We start from the raw sequence: 19,676 nt of genomic DNA, 5'->3' as shown, positions 1-19,676 counted from the left end.
TTCTGGGCAAAGTACATTGATTGGCAAAGCATAATAAGTACCATAGCATGAAGTTAAACTTTTAATTACTGGTCCTTTGGTTAATTTGATTGGTAATTAATTTGGTAATAAAGAAATTCTATTGAAGACAAGGTTAAGGTGAGATATCATGTTTCTGAAGCAAAGTAGTAAATCAATAATAAGTTACGATGTTTTTTATTTTATGGGATATCTCTTCCGCACTTAAAAATGCTTGTAGATCGGTCCATGAATAATGGTGTGTTGCAAATTACTTCTTTTACAAATCCTTGCCTTCTCAATATCTATAAATCTGAATTGAAGAACGGGACCACTGAGGATCCTGAATAAAGAGACCAAGCCATCAGCCCATCTGAATCTGTCAGCGGTATTCCAACCCAATAAGTTATTATCAGTATTTTTTATTCTTTGTTTAAAGCTTAGATATTTATAGCAATTCCAACATTTATTGCTTTTGGCCAGGTACCCTTAAATGATCACCAGGGCCATTAACAAAACTTGTTCATCTGAAGTTATAGGTATGTGAGGCTGGTGGAGGATGGTGGATCTTTCTGTAGAACCTTCAGATGGGTTTTGCTGAAAATTGTACCATTCTGTAATAGTACTGCTGTTTCCATTACTGATACCAGCTTTCTTTAAATTCTACATCAACAGAATGTAAATGGAATTTGATTTTAATGAATTTTGGATTATTAGTCTGTCCTCTGGATTACAATTCACCACACTTAACAAATTAAAAAAATTGTTTAAAAATAATTTGATGAGCAAATATAAAATAAATGATTTAAAATGACTGCGAGTAATGTAAATAAATGATACTTGGAATTGGATTTTGTGCTAAAAAATTATGAAATTTTTTGTTTTGATGTGATGATTGATGCCAAATATTTTTTGTATAAGTAGGAGAGGTAAGCATAATAAGCTGTAGCTTCTGTCTACACCCTTTCCATCTGTTTTAAAGTTTTTTTATTATTTAATTTTGTCTTATGAAATTGTTGTTGAAAATGATACTTTTTGGTTATGTTTGTACTGACTGAAAAAATAAAATTTCATTCATTCATTCAAATTTCAAAGTTTGAAGTAAATTTATTATCAAAGTACATATATGTCACCATATACAGCCCTGAGATTTATTTTCTTGTGGGCATACTCAGTAAATCCAATAACCATAAAGGAACCAATGAAAGACTTCACCGAACAGGGCAGCCAACCTGTGTGCAAAAGACAACTATAAATACAAGCCTGATCCAGATTAGAGTCAGACTACCACAAATCATATTACTACCAATCTGTTAATACAGACAGGGCAATCTATAATAACTGTCCGTATATAGTAATACTGGATAAACAAGTAAGAACAACTTACTTAGTAGATTTAGTCAATCCAAACACACACAGGTTATAGAAATCCATAAGTAAAAAAAACCCAGAAATGTGCTGAATTAAAAGAGGAAATTGAAAGACTTTGGAACATGAACAGGGTATTCATTGTCCTGATAGTAATATCTACAACTGGTATCATCGCAAAGTCACTATCCAATAGCATTAAACATTTAGGGCTATACTGCAATATCCAAGACATAATATTAAACACCAATGGAATAGTCTGAAAGTTCCTAGCAGTTGAGAAATGGCTATGTCCACACCTCAGTTTTTACCAGCTTGAGCTGAGAAAAAAACTTTTATAATAAGAATAATGTTTTCTGAAACTGATTTGGCATATTTACAAAGAAAAATGAGGACTGAAATGACACATTTTAGAAAACACTGTACACTTGAATGAGGTTAGATTAACAGTAACTAGGACATAAGGAAGAAGAGGAATAACAGACATAAGAAATTACACAACGGTCAGATAAAACTGCTGAGGACATATTTTCATCAAAGAAAGAAAAATAAGAAATAATAATAATACATGACTGAGCAATAAATATTATGAACATGAGATAAAGAATCCTTGAAAGTGTTTCAAAAGGCTGTGGGAACAGTTTAATGATAGGGAAAATGAAGTTGAGTAAAATTATCCCCTTTGGTTCATGATCCTGATGGTTGAGGGGTAATAACTATTGCTGAACCTGCTGGTATGAGTCCTGAGGCTCCTGTACCTTTTCCTGATGGCAGTAGCGATAAGGTGGTGGAGGTTCCTCATAATGGATGCTGTTTTCCTGGGACAATGCTCCATGTGGATGTACTCAATGTTGGGGGGGAGGGGGTCCTTACCTGTGATGTATTGGGCTGTACCCACTACTTTCTGCAGGATTTTTGCATTGGTGCTTCCATATCAAGTTGTGTTGTAGCCGGAATATATACTCTTCACCACACTTCTATAAAGTCTGTCAAAGTTTTAGATGTCATGCTGAATCTTTGCAAACTTCTAAGGAAGTAGAGGCAAAGCTGTGCTTTCTTTGTAATTGCAACTTAATTACTGGGCCCAGGACAGGTCCTCCGGAACAATAACACTGAATAATTCAAATTTGTTGACCCTCTCCATCTCTGCTCTCCCAGTGAGGATGGGCTCTGGATCTCTGGTTTCCTCATTCTGGTCAATATTCTGCTCCATTGGTCTTGCTGACATTGAACAAGGAGTTAATATTGTGGCACCAACCAGCCATATTTTCAGTCTTCCTACTCTGTGCTGATTAGTCACCACCTTTGATTTGGCCAACAATTGTGGTATCATCAGCAAACTCAAATATGGGATTAGTGCCACACAGTCATAAATCTAAAGCAAGTAGAGCAGGGGGGTGAGCACACAGCTTTTTGGTGTAATGATAGAGATTGTGGAGGAGATCTTGTTGCCAATCCAAACCGACTGGGGTCAACAAGTGAGGAAATCGAGGATCCAATTACACAAGGAGGCATTGGGTCAAAGTCTTGAAAGTAATTGAATAACCTCTCAAAATGCTTCCTGAGCATGGATGCAAGTGCTACAGGATGATTATCATTGAGGCAGGTTACCATGTTCTTCGTAGGTATAGTTGAAGCCTACTTGAAGCAAGTGGGTACCTCAGACTGCCAAACAAGAGGTTAAGGATCTCAGTGAACACTTAATCAGCACAAGTCTTTAGTACGTGGCCAGGTACCCCAACTGGGCTGAATGCTTTCCATGGGTTCACCCTTCTGAAGGATATTTTAATATTGGCCTCAGAAACTGAAATCACAGAGTTATCATGGACTGTGGGAGTTTGTGATGGTTTCTCCATGTTTTGATGGTCAAAGCAAGCATAGAAGGCATTGTGCTCATCTGGAAGCAAAGCCCTGTTGTCACCTATGTCACTTGCTTACACTTTGTAAGAGGTGCTAACATGCACCCACTTCTGGAAAGATCAGCCTATGTTTAATTGCTCTTGAGAAGGTGGTGGTGAGCATCCTCCTTGAATTACTGCCAATATATTGATGAAAGTGCTTCCACCATGCTATTGAGATAATGAGCTCTTTTCACTACGTCAATGGCATTGAAGACTGGAGAAATATTTTCCAGTTAGAACTGAAGAAGATTCTGCAGGTGATGATTAACATGTTATCCTTGTTCTCGATGGTAGGGGTTGTGAATTTGAGATAAAGTAATACTCAATCCCTACACAATTTTAAGCACTCCAAAGTGATAGGTTAATCAGAACCATGGAGTAATAGAAATGTACAACTCCTCATCCATGCTGACCAGTGAGAACCCTTCCATATTAATCTCATACCTAGTACTTGGCCCATGGCATTTTGTGCCTTGAAGGAAATGCTCATCTAAACTCATCTAAATGCTCTCAGTGACATGACTTTCACCACTTTCTCAGATAGTGCATTCTAGACACTTATTCACTGGATGAAAAAGTCCCCATTATATCCTATTTATATTTTAAACCTACCCTTCTCTCCATTACCATAAAATTATCTCTTTTAGTTTTATCTACCTCTAAAATGGAGAAATGTTTCCTGCAGCCTACTGTATCTGTACCCTTCTTAATTTTATATACCTCAATCATGTCCCCTCTTAACCTCCTGCACTTCAGGGAGAACAGAGTTAGCTTCTGGCTTGGTCTGTCCTCAGAACTGAACTACTCTGTCTCAGGCAACATTCTGCTGAACCTACCCTGTCCTCTTCAACACTTTCACATCCTTCTGAAGCCTCGGTGACCAGAATTGCACATAGTACTCCAGCTGTGGCCCAACTAAGGTCTTAAAAGTTGGACCTTCTGGAATTGATGCCCTGATTAATGAAGGTCAGTATCCTATCTATTTTCCCAAACTATGTTATCTACTTGTATTGCCACCTTCAGGGATCTATAAATTGTACTCCAAGTTGCTTCTGTTCCTCAATACTCTCAAAGACGTAAGACCATAAGATGTAGGAGCCGAATTATGCCATTTGGCCCATCAAGTCTACTCCGCCATTTCATTATGGCTGATCTATTTCCCTCTCAGTCCCATTTTCTTGCCTTCTCCTCATATCCTTTCATGCCCTGACCAATCAAAAATCTATCAACCTATCCTTAAATATACATAAAGACTTGGTCTCCACAGATGCCAGTGGCAGCAAATTCCACAGATTCACCACTCTCTGGCTAAAGAAATTCTTCCTCATTTCCATCTTAAAAGGACGCCCCTCTATTCAGAGGTTGTGGCCTCTGGTCTTACACTCTCCCACCATGTGAAACATCCTCTCCACATCCACTCCATTGAGGCCTTTCACCATTTGACAGGTTTCAATGAGTGCGCCCCTCATTCCTCGCCATAGAATCAACCTGCAAACTAACCTTCAGGGAAACCTGCACAATAACTCCCAAGTCACTTTGCATCTTCATTTTTTTGCATTTTTTCTCCATTTTGAAAATAGACAGCCCCTTCATTTCTTCTATCAAAGTGCATGACACTTTCCAACACTGTATTCTATCTGCCATTTATTTGTCCATTCTCTTAATGTGTAAGTCCTTCTGTAAACTTTCCACTTACTTGCCCCTTCACCTAACTTCATGTCATCTGCAAACTTTGCTAGAAAGCCATCAGTTCTATCATCCAAATCATTGTCATATAATATATAAAGAATTGGTCCTTGTGGAACACCACTAGTCACTGGCAGCCAGTCAGAAAAAGCTCTCTTTATTCCCACTCTTTGCCTCCTGCCAATCAGCCATTGCTTTGTCCATGCTAGAATATTTCCTGTAATACCATGGGCTCATATCCTGTTAAGCAGCATCATACATGGCAACTTGTCAAAAGTCCTCTAAAAATCCAAGCACGCAGCATTAACCGATTCTCGTTTGTCTGTTTTGTTTGTTATTTCTTCAAAGAATTCCAACAGATTTGTCAGGCAAGATTTTCCCTTGAGGAAACTATCATGTCTACGGCCTATTTTATCATGTGCCTTCAAGTACACTGAGAACCCATCCTTAATAATTCACTCCAAGATCTTCCAAACCACTGAGTTCGGGACCTACTGGCCTATAGTTTCCTTTCCTCTGCCCGTCTCCTCTCCTTGAAGAGTGGAGTGACATTTACAATTTTTTAGTCTTCCGGAACCATTCCAGAAGCTAGTGATTCATGAAAGATAATTTCTAATACCGCCACAATCTCTTCAGCCACCTCTTTCAGAACCCTAGGGTGTGCATCATCAGACCACGTGACTTTTCTGCATTCAGAATTTTCAGTTTCCCAAGAACCTTCTCTCTAGTTGTGGTAATTTCACACACTTCATGATTTCTGACACCTGGAACTTACACCCTACTGCCAATGTCTTTCACAGTGGAGACTGATGCAAAATGCTTATTCAGTTCGTCTGCAGTTTCTATGTTCCCCATTAATACCTCTCCAGCATTGTTTCTCAGTGGTCCGATACCCACTCTCCCCTGTCTTTCGCAACTGATGTATCTGAAGAAACTTTTGATATCCTCTTTAATCTAATTGGCTAGCTTACTTTCGTATTCCATCTTTGCCTTCTTAACGACTTTTTTAGTTGCCTTCAGATGGTTTTTAAAACCTTCACAATCCTCTAACATCCCACTAGTTTTTTCTCTATTATATGCTCTCTCTTTGGCTTTTAAGTTGGCTTTGACTTTTCTTGTTAGCCATGGTTGTCTTCTTGCCTTTAGAATGCTTTATCCATTTTGGGATGTATATATCCTGTGCTTTCAGAATTGCTTCCTAAAATTCCAGCCATTGCTGCTCTGCTGTTATCCCTGCCAGTGTTCTTTTCCAATAAAGTCTGGCCAACTCCTCTCTCATCCTCTGTAATTCCCTTTACTCCACTGTTATACTGATCTATCCGACTTTAGGTTTTCCTTCTCAAATTTCAGGGTGAATTTGATCATGTTATGGTTACTTTCCTCTCAGGGTTCTTTTACCTTAAGCTCTCTAATCAATTCTGGTTCATTGTACAACACCCAATCCAGAATAGCTGATCCTCTAGTCGGCTCAACCATGAGCTGCTGTAAAAAGCCATCTGATAGGCACTCTGAAATCCCCCTCCAGCACCAACCTGATTTTCCCAATCTACTTGCACATCGAAATTCCCCATGACTATTGTAATGTTGTCTTTTTTGGCATGCATTTTCTGTCACCCATTGTAATTTGCAGACCACAGCCTTACTACTGCTTGGGGGTCTGTATACGTCTCCCATCAGTGTCTTTTTATCTTTGCAGTTCCTTAGCTCCATCTACAATAGTTCAACTCCTTCTGACGATATGTCACCTCTTTCTAATGACTTGACATCATTTTTTTACCAACTGAGCAATGCTGCCCCCTCTGCCTTCCTGCCTGTCCTTTTGATGCAATGTGTATCCTTGGACAATAAGCTGCCAGCTATAATCTTCTTTCAGCCATGATTCAGTGATGCCTACAACATCATACCTGCCAATCTGCAACTGTGCTGCAGGTTCATCTACCTTATTCCATATACCAGACATAGTGTATGTCCTAGCCTCATTACTGCTTCCAAAATGCATCACATTATATTTGTTTGGATTAAACTCCATCTGCCCTTTTTCAACCCATTTCAACCCAGCACTTGAAGGATTACCTCCAAAGTAGACATCAAGTTGTCTTAAAAGTTTTATGCCATCATTTTGTAAAATGGGAAAAATTATGGAACTCGCTGTGGTTATGTGGTTATGAAGCTTGCTGAGCTTCAATACAGGAACTGGTCTGCTTGAAGTTGACAGTTTTATACCTGCTTCTCAAAGGAAAGTACAGTTTAATTTGGCCTTGCTGGCCATGCTCACATCCTGTAGACGGAAAAGCTCTAATAAAATATTGACAAAGTGGATTTCATTTGCCAACGGGATTTTTCACTTATGTGTCTTTGAATGCAAAAATAATAAAAGCGTCACACTTCACTAACTATATTGATACTGCTGTACTTTTATTTAACATCTGTCATGCAAACTGATATTCATGGTTTCGTTCTCACAGTGGCTTTATTTGTTCAGGTCTATTTGGCATATAGAAGAAATGGACATCAAATATATCTCTATTTGAAACATTATATTAATCATAGGGTCAATCTGTCTGAAAAGCAATTGGGTGTGCCAAACAATTGTCACTTACTGTGTTACAAAATACATGTCCTAAATTAGGGCAAGGCTAATTTTGAAGGCAGGATCTTGCAAAGGGTGTTCAGATGAGGCTGTTAGCAGGTAAGTGGACAACTTGGAAGTGGAAAACTTGTAAAAGTGACATGGAGAGAGTTCAGGGTCAACATTGTTCTTGTTAGAGGAAGGGCAAGGCTGACAAGACTATGCAACTCTCACTGATGTAAATTATTGAATTATTGGCCAAGTAGAAGGAGACACACGCAGGTACAGGCAACTGGGATCAAACATGTCCCTTGAGAAGTATAGGAGTACAGTTAAGGAAGAAATCAGGAAGGTAAATAAACAACCTGTGTCCTTGGATAGTAAGGTTAAGAAAATTCCTAAGAGATTGCGTAAGAGATATTAAGAGCGTTTGGGTAACTAGGGAAAGAATATGTCCATTAAGGATCAATGTGGTCACCTATTTTTTCCCCTGAAGCTGGGGAAGACTAGAACTAGGTTGAGGTGTAAGGTGAAATATTTTAGAGGAAACTGAGGAAGAACTTCTTCACTCAAAGCATCATGTGAGGGTAGAACAAGCTCTCAGCAAAACTGGTAGACGTAGCTTCAAGTGTAACATTTAAGAAAAATTTGGGTAGGTTGATGGATGAGAGAGGTTTGGAGGGATATGGTCCATCTGCAAGTAGATGGGACTAGGCAGAAGATTAGAGCATGAGCTAGATAGGATGAAGAGGCTGTTTCTGGACTATAGTACTCCATGACTATGTGCAGTGCCAGTAGAAAAGGATGAGATATTAAAAGAATACTTATCATCTGGGTGTACTGTAGAAAAGTTCATGGAAGCTAGGGAACTCAGGGCAGAAAACAAGTGATGAAGTGAAACATCAATAACATGAAAGAGTAGGTGTTAATGATCTTGAGGTGCATAATTGGGGATAAATCTATTTCATCTAATCAGGTGTACCCTGGGATATTATGGGAATCAAGGGAAGCAATTGCTGGCGCCCTATCAGATATTTTTGTATCTAGCTTAGCCATAGGCGAGATACTAGAAGATTGGAAAGTGGTTAATATCGTGATTTTATTTAAGAGGGGCTGCAAGACAAGCCAGTGAACTGCAGGCCAGTGAGCCTAACATCAATGCTGGGTTAGTTACTAGAGGGGATTCTGAGACCCAGGATCTTTCTGTAATTGGAAAGGAAAATATTGATTAGGGGTAGTCAGCATGGCTTTGTGTATGGGAAACCATGTTAAATGAATTTAATTGAATTTTGAAGACAAGCCCAAGATGACTGTCAAGAGCAGGATTGTAGGTAGTTTCAGCATGGACAAGGACTGTGATATTCTGGGCTTGAGACCAGATGCAGGCCCATTTTCAGCTCCAAATCCAGGTGCACAGTATTGGCAAGCTCATATTACTTTAAAATAAGAACAGTGGCCATTTATACAGATATGTAGCCAAATATCACTGCACTTTGGTAATGACAAGCACAAGTTTATAATAGTATAATATTGGAATATGGTACCAGCAGAGCCTCAGCTCCCTGGCATCCAAGTTGCCATGTGGTGTATGATACTGAAGGGTAAAACTTTGTAATGATATAGCACTCAGGCACAGTATTGGTGGGTACAATGTGTTCCCGGTCTAAAATTAGGAACAATCGCTGCCACTAACTGACTATATATTCATGAGAATAGTCTAACACTGCATAACTCAAAGGTTTTGGCCCAAAACGTTGACTGTACTTTTTTTCCATAGATGCCACCTGGCCTCTGAGTTCCTCCAGTATTTTATGTGCATTGCTCCCATATATGATGCTGTTTTTATACTGTATGTCATTGCCTTATACTAGGGTACAGTGCTGGTGGATAAATTCTTCATGAAATAACATGGGGTCCAGTACTGACAGGAAGAGGATTATCACTATATAACAATGGTGTAAAGCACTGGAGAGCACAGTTTCTCAATGCTCAACATGGAGTATGGTGCTGATGGGAAAGGACATTTCTGTAGAAAACTAGGGTGTAATACTGGTGGGTACAGCCCATTATTAACACTGGCATACAGACTTGTGTTAATGGATACAGTCTGTCGTAGCCCAACAATGGGGTACTGTGCCATTTTGTACAACTTTGTCATGATATAGCACCAGGATACAGTATTAATGGGTACCATGCCAATATTGAACACAAGGCTGTTGAGATGATAAGGTAACAGGCAGGAAGGCAGGAAGCAGCAAGTAAGGATAAGGGGGGGGGGGGGGGAAAGGGAGTTCATTTATAGCAGTCAACCTGTAGCTAGTATGGTTCCACAGGGACCAGTGCTGGATCCACAATTCTTTATGGTACAGTAATAAGTATTATAATTGTGAAGGAAGAGAACTTGAGGTGTCCAGATTTGCAGATGATACAAAAGAGGTGGGAAGGTACATTACAAAGATGATGCCCACAATCTGTAGAGAGCAGATGATTATTGGTTGGCTTGTATTAATCAAGACCCAGTAAAGTTGGGAAAAATCTGTCACTTGTGTAAAACTTGGGTATTATGGAGATTGCCACAAATCTGCCACAGTGGAAAGGAGCTGTGGAGCTGTGGCACAGACTGTATGTGCTTATTGAGTGAAACAAGTAGGAGTCAGTGCATAGAGTGGGCAGTAACGAAGCACTGGGTGTAAAGCAGAATTAAAAGCAACAGGAAAAGGAAGAAGACACTGGAGGCTCGGCAGTATGGCCGCAGCAATAGATAAGGCAGCAAAGTGGTACGGAGGAGTTATTGAGGGGTCAGCAGTGTGGCAGTGATATGTAGTGCTGAAGCAGCGGAGTGAGCAGGTGATGGGCCAGCAAGCAGTATGGTATTTGCTTCATGGTATCATATAATATCAGCCACAGGTAGCCAAATACTGATACCTTTCATAATGAAAAAAATACCAGTGATTAGTTACTTATGGCTGAAATAAAAACTGTTTTGTGTGTGTGATCTCAAGAAAAAAAAGATGGATTGCAAATTTACCATCCTGTATGCCAGAAATAATGTCAAAGTGCAAACTCTGATACTATAGCCCGTGTTCTACAAGGCAGCACTAATTTAAACTGTGACCCAACACACCCAGAATGGTTTAGGTGGGATGTGCTAGCTATTACCAATATCATTTACCCACATAAGAGACATAGAGATTTGCTATAAGATTGATTTTTATAACCTTTTGGCCTATGTGTTGTACTTATTTCTACAAAAGGACTCATACGGGATTTGATTCAATTATATTCTATATGTAAGACATTTCTGAGCAATATTCTTTTCTTTATTCCAGGTTTGTCTTAAACCTTGGAGAGTTTTGAATGGCAACAAGAACGCTACTGAACTATCATCTGAACTCGGCTGCATTAACATCCTCGTATAGCACATATTCTGAATATGTGCCCCTGCAAACTCCCTCTGCTAACAGTAGTGGCTCTGGTGGTAAAAATGGCAGCTGCCATTTTAAGGAGGACTTCAAATACATCTTATTGCCTGTGTCATATGGAGTGGTGTGTGTGGTGGGCCTAATTCTCAATACCACAGCACTTTGGATGTTTGTTCGTAAAATGAGGCCATGGACTGTCAACATAATCTTTATGTTTAACTTGGCCATTTCAGATGTCCTTTATGTGTTATCTCTGCCACTCCTTGCATATTACTATGCCAATCATAATCACTGGCCGTTCGGCGTCCTCCTTTGTAAGTTGACCCGCTTCCTCTTTTATGCCAATCTGTACTCCAGCATCCTCTTTCTTACCTGCATCAGTGTCCACAGGTACTTGGGTGTGTGCTACCCTATTCAATCGCTCAGGTGGATGAATGTGAATCGTGCCTGGATTGTGTGCATCCTGGTCTGGACATCCGTCATAATCTGCCTTATTCCCAATTTAATCTTTGTCACAACAAGCAGGCGGGGCAAAAGCATGCTCTGCCATGACACAACCCGCAGGGAGGACTTCCCACAGTATGTTTTCTACAGTTCTGCTGTCATGGTGATCCTTTTTGTCATTCCCTTCTTCATCATTACCTTCTGTTACAGTGTAATGACCAGAAGACTCAGGAAAACACACATATTTGGTTTCAGGCCAACCCCGTCCAATGTCAAGAACAAAGCCATTAAAATTATCATCATCGTGTTGCTTGTCTTTTTCCTATGTTTTGTACCTTTCCACATCACAAGGACAATATATTATACCTTTAGGGTACTCAAAAAGAACTGCCATGCACTTAACATTGTGAACTTCACATACAAGATCACAAGGCCCCTGGCCAGCATCAACAGCTGCATTGACCCTATTTTGTATTTCCTAGCTGGGGACAACTACAGAGGGAAATTTATGCATGCCACATGGAGAAGAAAGGCTCGTATTCAAATGTCAGTACCAAACACAATAAGTGAGCACAAAATGAGCAAGCAATCAGTGGACAGATTTGTCTCTGCCTGTGCTGTGACCCTGGATCAGGAATGTGATTGAGTCAAAGATTCAAGGGTTTCCATTTGGTTTTAGTGCAAGGTTTTGATCTGAAACACTGACAGTTCTTTTCCTTCCACCAATGTTGCTCGACCCACAGAATCTCTCCAAATTTATTGTTCCAGATTTTGGCGTCTGCAGTCTCTTGCTTGTCTTACATTTTTAGGTCAATGATTAAATTGGATGCAATCAGATGGTTGGTTCAGAATCTCTCCCAATCCATCAAAATAGGTTTTGGGCAGAACTGATATTCACATTCAAAGGTTTAAATTACATTTATTATCAAAGAATGCATAAATTATACACACTTCAGATTTGTTTGATAGCAGGTTGCCACAAAGCAAGAAACCCAAAAGAACCCCATTAAAGATTATAAAAAACCAACACCTGATGTGCAAGAGAAAGAAAAAAACCACGAATCATGCAAACAATCGAAGCGAATGACAACAATTCAAATCAAATTAAGTGCTCAGATCCGAACCCTGGAGCACCTGGACTAGGCCATAAGCCTCGCTTATTAGTTCATCGTAGTAGCAGGCACTGAGCACAGCACCTGGAGCAGTCTTCATGGCTCAGAGAGGAGTGACTGTCATGGAGAGTGATCAAAATCAGTTCTTGCTTCAGATCCCGACACCCTGTCTTTTCAGTCTATTTGGCCTGGTGTCTAAATTGACCAAAGAATGGAACAGTGAAAGGCTCCGGCGTCCTGGAGAAAGGAGTGAACATCACGGAGAGTGAGTGAAGTCGGCTCTTGCCTCTGATCTGGGCCGGCATTTAAATTCTCTAAACAGCAGACTGTACCTTGGGCTAAGACCCGGCTACTGTGAATGGCTTGAGACCTAGACCATGCGACCCAGTGACATAGCTCAGCATCCAGAGCGATCCAACCTTGCACTTGGTCCAGCAAATCTCCTCTGCTCTGACATCTCCTCTTGGCACCTGGAGCAATCAAACCTCGCACCCTGGCACTGGAACTCCACTTCCTTGACTTCTCCTCTTCGAGTGGCTCACTCCATCTGCATTGATTCTGCGATGCATCATCTCAACTCATCTCCTGAACTCGCCTCATCATCGCTTGCCCTCTTGCTGTTTGTGGTGATAGTTTAACACGTTACCTCATAACAGGTGCTTTCAGTTGAATTTCTTGCCTTTTTAACAACCAGTGAGCTGTCATGTATATTTGGCAGCGCCATCTTAACAGGAAGAATTAAAGCTGTGGTAACCCAAACTGATCTTGCCAGCTGAGCTGGTTAGTGACAATCACAGGGAATAAATCATTCAGTGGCAATAGAGTCCTTTGTAAGACTTTTATTCTATGGCAGTCTGTGTGTTTTAATCAATTCCTTGGATTTCTGGGGACCATTACCCAACCTTTGTGAAATCCAAAATGAGAAAAAGCTGGAGAAAATGTAAATACTGCACTTAATGAAAGCATATTTCTTCAACAATTTTACCACCTCAAAACTTCCCATTCTGAGAGGTTGCAATTGCATTTTTTTTGGCTTCACCTCTTTGAAAGTGTTTTTTTGTGTTAATGGTGAAGATCTAAATGAAGCTTCTCAAGCTCATAGCATTACCAAATATATTTTTACTAGAATTTGTATTGTTTTGCGTCCTATTTTTTGTGCAATTTCAACTTGTATTTGGATTTATATCTTGCAATATTTATTTAACAACTTTCTCAGTTCACATTTTTGTATTTTGGAACATGTGTCTGGGTATTTTTTTATTTGGACTAGCATGGAATTTTATTTTAGAATTGATTGAATTTGCCTGCTTTTGGGATATCTAATTAACAGTGTTAAGTAGGGTAAAAGCATGATGAAAGGATTTCTTTTCTGCTGGAGTACCACAGTAAAACAATGACATTTGGTGATTGGCTTATGAAGTTTGACAAACAGTAAGTGGATGGTTTCTTATGAAACTATTTCTCTTCTTTAGGTCTCTGCTGCTGGGATAAGAATATTGACTCTCCATGTCTAATCAGTCTAAGTTCCTGCTGAGTGAAAGAACAACACAAAACTGAAGTTGAGTGCTGTATTCGCCATTCAATCATTATTGCCTATATTTGTATAGTTGAAAATGTTGAAATAAGATCCTTATCTTACCCTGATGTAAAAGTGATGGAAGAAAGCTTATCTGTAAAATACATGATAATGATTGGTTGAGGCTAATATGACTACCAGAAATTAATGTCAACACTGTACTTATCAAAATAAGCACTCAGAATAAATCCCATATCCAGGGAAAGCTATGTGACAGTGGTAGCATGTATTTGACCAAAAATCTTTGAAAGAAAATAGACACGTATTTGCCAGATGTTGTAAATACTGTATTCAGCTCATACTGAATACAGTATGACCCTAAGACATTAGGGTCTTAAAGATCATTGCAATCAGAAATTTCTGTTGTAGAAGTGCTTGCAAGCAGTGATGTGATGATGATGATGATGATGTCGACTCAGGCCTGAGAGGCCAGCATCGGGCATTCTCATGCCTTACAAGGTGCGGAACGAAAGACTGTGCGGCACAGTATTGTCTTTATTTTACGAGGTCAAGTTGCGAGCTCAACAATCAACCCAGCACAGAAGGAAAGCGTACTCGGGAGCGGCCTGACTGGTTTAGAACCCGGGAACCTCCGTTCTGGAGTCTGGCACTGATGTCACTGCGCCACCAGCTGACAGTGATGTGAGAGGGATGGCAACTTCTTGTATGGTCAGAGAAAGAGAATAATCTTTAAAAAACTAACTGAAATATTTACAAATAAAAATGAAGTAAATAAGTTTTCACAATTTTTGAGTATTCGTGAAATGTTCAATATAAAATAACTAACATAACTCACTGGTCTGGTAAAATAAAATGTGATCAAAAGCAGATAGCCATGGTGAGCATATTCAGGGAAAAGCAACTGATGATGAAGTCCAAATTGATGTTCAAAATGAAGGCAATGTTATTTAAAAGACATTTGATCACCAAAGATAATCTGAAGGCAGATTCAGCCATCATCAACTCTGTGGAGTAAGTGCTGAGAATACAACATCAACGATTTGCCCAAGACACGGTCCCTCCTGAATGTGACGTGTGTCACAGATAGGATGTGGAATGCTGTTGGTTACATGTTGATAAGCAATTGATAAGATGAATAAAAGATGTAATCACAGCAAAGACTCAGTTGTAATATTTTTTATGATAAGAAGGAGCTGACACTGCAGGCAGAAGTCTCAGAAAAGTATCATGAAGCAATATTCTTGCAGTAGCATCAGCTGAAATCTGGATCTCAAAGACTGACTTTATTTCCCTTTGTAGATGCTGCCCAACTTGCTGAGTCCTTCCAGTATCCTGTGAGTGTTGTGACCAATAGCAAGTTCTGACATTTACAATGATACATCTCGTTCAGCACACAGTCTCTTTGACTCATGATGTCTGTGCCGAGCATGACACCAAATCACACTAAACCCTTCTGCCTGCACATGATCCTTATCACTCTGTTCCCCATATTTCCATGTATTTACCTGAAAGCCTCTTGAACACCAGGGTCATATAGCTTCTACTATCACCTTGGCAGTATTTTTCAGGCACCTACCACACTCTGTGTAAAAACCTTGTCCCGCACATTCCCTTAAAGATTTTCCCCTTTCATCTTAAAGCCAGTTTTTGACATTTCTACCCCATGAGAAAGATGCTAGCTGTCTACCCTATCTAAGCCTCTCATAATTTTATAAATTATCGTGTTCCCTCAGCCTCCAACCCACCAGAGAAAGCAATTCAGGTTTGTCTAACCTCTCCTTGTATCTACTACACCCTAATCCAGGCGGCATCCTGGTAAACCTCTTCTGAACCCTCTCTGAAGCCTCTGTAATTAGGCAGCTAGAATTGCATGCAGTACTTTAAATGTCACCTAACCAAAACTTTATATAACTATATCATGGATATCATCCCCCTAGCAATGAAGGCAAGTCTATTTTATACCTTTTTTACCTCTCTATCCGCTTGTGGCCGTTTTCAGGGAGATAAGGACTTGGAATCAAAGGTCCCTTGCTATATTAATGCTACTAAGGATCCTGCTATTAACTATACACTCTCCCTTTACACTTGAACCCTCAACATCCAATATCTCACGTTTGCCTGGATTCAGCTCCATGTGCCATTTCTCTGTCCATAACTGTTACTGGCCCATATATGTTGTTGCATTTTTTGACAACCTTCTTCACTCCACCAATTTTTGTGTCATCTGCAAACCTACTAACCAACCCTTCTACCTTTTATTCTGAGTCATTTATATAAAGTATAGATGACAGAGGTCCCAGCACAGATCCCTGTGTAATGCCACTGCTCACAGACCTTCAGCAGGAATATCAAATTCCACTACTACGCTCTTGTCTTATATGGGCAAAGGTATTCAGAATCCACACTACCAATTCACAGTGGATCCTATACATTCAGTCTCCCTGATCAACCTACAATGAGGGACCTTGTCAAGTTCTTTACTAAAATCCACATAGACAGCAACCACTACCCTACCAACATCAGTCATCTTTGTCATCAAAAAACGCGATCAAATTTGTAAGACATTACCTGCTCTATGTAAAGCTATGCTGTCTATCACTACTTAGGCCATATTCTTCCAAATGTGAGTAAATGCTATCCATGAGAATTGTCTGCAATATCTTCCCTATGATTGATGTCAGGTAGAACATTCCTGATACTCCAATCCTCTGGGACCTTGCACATTGCTGGAGAGGAAACAAAGATCTTTGTCAAATCCTCAGCAATTTCCTCTCTTGGAGTTTGAGGAGGATTGTCTTTGACCACAGCATGTCTTTGATATGCTAGAAAGTTGAGTGGAGAAATGGAAATTTAGTTTAATCATGACAACTGGGAAATAATGCACTCTGAAATGTTAAGTAAGGGTGCAATTAGTAAACAATAGCATCATAGGAGGCTCATAAACCAAGAGACACTGGAGTACAGGTCAATAGATCTGTGCAAATAGCAGCACAGGTAGATAGATATGAATTTCTTTGCATCCTGTTGTTTATGACAATAGAACATAGAACAGTATAGCACTGAAAAGGCTATTTGGCCCATGTTGATGTGTCACTCTTACTAATTTACACTAAATGTCTTTCTCCTCTGTAACATCCATATCTCTCTATTCATATTCATGTGTCTATCCAAAAACCTTTTAAACTCTACCAAACTCTCTGCTGCCACCGACACCCTGGTAACTTATTCCAGTCACTTACCGTTCTCTGCAGAAAAGCAATCTTGCCCCTCACCTCACCTTTAAACTCCTCCCCTCCACTTTAAAAGTGTGATCTTTGATATTTTTACTCTAGGGAAAAGATTCTGATTGTCTACCATATCTATGTCTGTCATAATTTAAAAATCCTCTACCAAGTCTCCCTTCAGTCTCCGATACTCTAGTGAGAAAAACTCAAGTTTTTCTAATCTTTTCTTATAACTTACATCTAGTAATTAAAGCAGCATCCTGGTAAATCTTACAACAGTCTACATATCCTTCCTGTAATGGGGTGACCAGAACTACAGATAATGCTCTGATTAAAGTTTTATATTGTTGTAGCATGACTTCCTTACACTGATACTCACCACTCCTACCGATGGAGGACAGCATTCCATATACTTTCATTACGTCTTGCCCACTTGTGTAGTCACTTTCAATGAACAGTGAACTCGGACTCCAAGATCCCTCTGTGTCTCAATGCGATTATGGGGCCTACCTTTAACTGCATACTTTCTCTTTTCATTCGACCTCCCAAAGAGTAACATCTCATACTCGCTGAAATTAAATGCCATTAAGCAGATCTAACCTGATCTAATCTAGGTTGGTGAAGAAGGCATCCATGTGATACTTGGCTACAAGTGGAAGGGTAGTTCTGGTGATGGGTTTGTCATAGCTTGATTCTTTGAAATGCTATAAGAATGTAAATGCCCACTTATCTGCAGCTGTCACCTTCTTGGCAACGGCTCCATCACTAACTGTGGAAGTGTTTTATTCTCTTAATTATATGGCAGCTTTTTAGAAAGCACAAATTTCATTAAATCCAAGATTTTGCATCAGTTGATCTCTTCATCTGGGCATTATGTGTTGTCTCTCATAACAATATTAGCCAGCATTAAATTGTCTCCATTCATAGCTGATGACTGACAACGGAGAAGAGTTGAGGAGGACATAACAGTGTTATTTTTTCCTGTGGGCCATCGAGTGATCTTTACTTTGGAAAATTATACATCAAAGGATCTCTAACTTCTCATCAGAATCTCTTTACAATTTGGCCTGCATTGCTTGCCTGAGACCTTCCCTTGTAATTCTCCAGTACATAACGTGATACAATGAAATTTTCAGAATACAGAACCAGAACTTTGATTTAAAAATAATCTCAGGTTTAGAACAATCTTTCAGAAAGTTGACACCATTTATACAGTATATCTTGTCTCTGGGAACATCCAAACATTCAAATTTGAAGTAAAAGAAGGTACTTGGCCCTTTGAGCCTGCTATACCATTTAATCAGATTATGACTGATTTGATTTTAACCTTAGCTCTGCACTCCAATCTTACTTTAGTAACTGTATGCTTGCTTATCAACATTATTTGCCTGTGTCTTAAAATATTCAAAGACCTTTCTTCCTTCACAATTTGAAGATCTATGTTCTAAAGACTAATAATCCTCGGGGAGAAAAATATTTGCCTCATCTCTGTTGTAAATGGGTCCCTATTTTTGTGTGATGGCTCCTGGTTGTAGATGGAAGGAACATTTTTTCCACATCCTCTTGGTTAAGACCCTTCAATTTCTTATATGTTTAAATTACCTTCGTGACCGATAAACTCTGTAGCAATGTGTTTCTTCTTTATTTCCCAATGAACTAATCTTCATTTTCCATATGATTGCATTCTTATTTGCTCAATAAATAGTGATGTATTAATGTTATGAATTCTATCAGGGCCAGTGGTACATTCTACCAATGGACAAAAGTCTTGCTCACCATTGTCACAACAGGATTCATTACAAATGGAGGCCATATTCCACAATCCCCATCAGCACAAGTGCACCACAAGGCTGTGTGCTTAGCCCCCTGCTCTACTTGCTTTACACTATGATTGTGAGGCTGAGCACAGCTCCAAAGCCATATTTAAGTTTGCTGTTGGCGCATTCAAAGGTGGTGATGAATCAGCACATAGGAGGGAGATGAAAAATCTGGCTGAAAGGTGTTACATCAACAATCTCTAACTCAGTGACAGCAAAGCCAAATGATACCAGAGGACAATGGGCCAGTCCTCATTGGGGATCAGAGGTGGAGAGGGTCAGCAACTTAATGTTCCTCGGCATTTTCATTTCAGAGGATCTGTCATGTGCCCAGCATTTAAATTCCATCTCTTAGTTTCTCAAAATTTGGCATGCCTTCTAAAACTTTGACAAATTTCTATAGATGTACTCTGGAGAGGCACCTTGGTTGCATCATGGCCTGGTGTAGAAGCACCAATGCCCTTTAACAGAAAAGACTACAAAAAGCGATAGTAGTTGTAGTAGAAGCCCAGTCCATCACAGATAAAGCCCTCCCCACCACTGAACACACCTACGAGAAATGCCGTCACAGGAAAGCAGCATCCATCATCAGTGACCCC

At 39.7% G+C, this 19,676-nt stretch overlaps 1 protein-coding gene across 1 annotated transcript; it reads left to right on the top strand.

Moving 5' to 3' along the window:
- The first annotated feature begins 10,878 nt into the window (after positions 1-10,878).
- LOC132397617 (P2Y purinoceptor 4-like) lies at positions 10,879-15,151 on the top strand. The gene is made up of 2 exons (XM_059976394.1): positions 10,879-11,933; positions 13,972-15,151. The coding sequence occupies exons 1-2, from the start codon at positions 10,879-10,881 to the stop codon at positions 13,988-13,990; spliced, it is 1,074 nt and encodes a 357-aa protein (XP_059832377.1). The 3' UTR covers positions 13,991-15,151.
- The last annotated feature ends 4,525 nt before the right edge of the window (positions 15,152-19,676 follow it).

Source organism: Hypanus sabinus, chromosome 8 (genome assembly GCF_030144855.1).
Source record: "Hypanus sabinus isolate sHypSab1 chromosome 8, sHypSab1.hap1, whole genome shotgun sequence".
NCBI classification, from domain to species: domain Eukaryota; kingdom Metazoa; phylum Chordata; class Chondrichthyes; order Myliobatiformes; family Dasyatidae; genus Hypanus; species Hypanus sabinus.
The sequence above is the reverse complement of the archived record's forward strand: the minus strand, read 5'-3'. Positions and strand labels throughout refer to the sequence as shown.

What these genes read in the sequence shown, in the direction of transcription:
- LOC132397617 (XM_059976394.1), top strand. Translation starts at nt 10,879, where the DNA reads ATGGCAACAAGAACGCTACTGAACTATCATCTGAACTCGGCTGCATTA.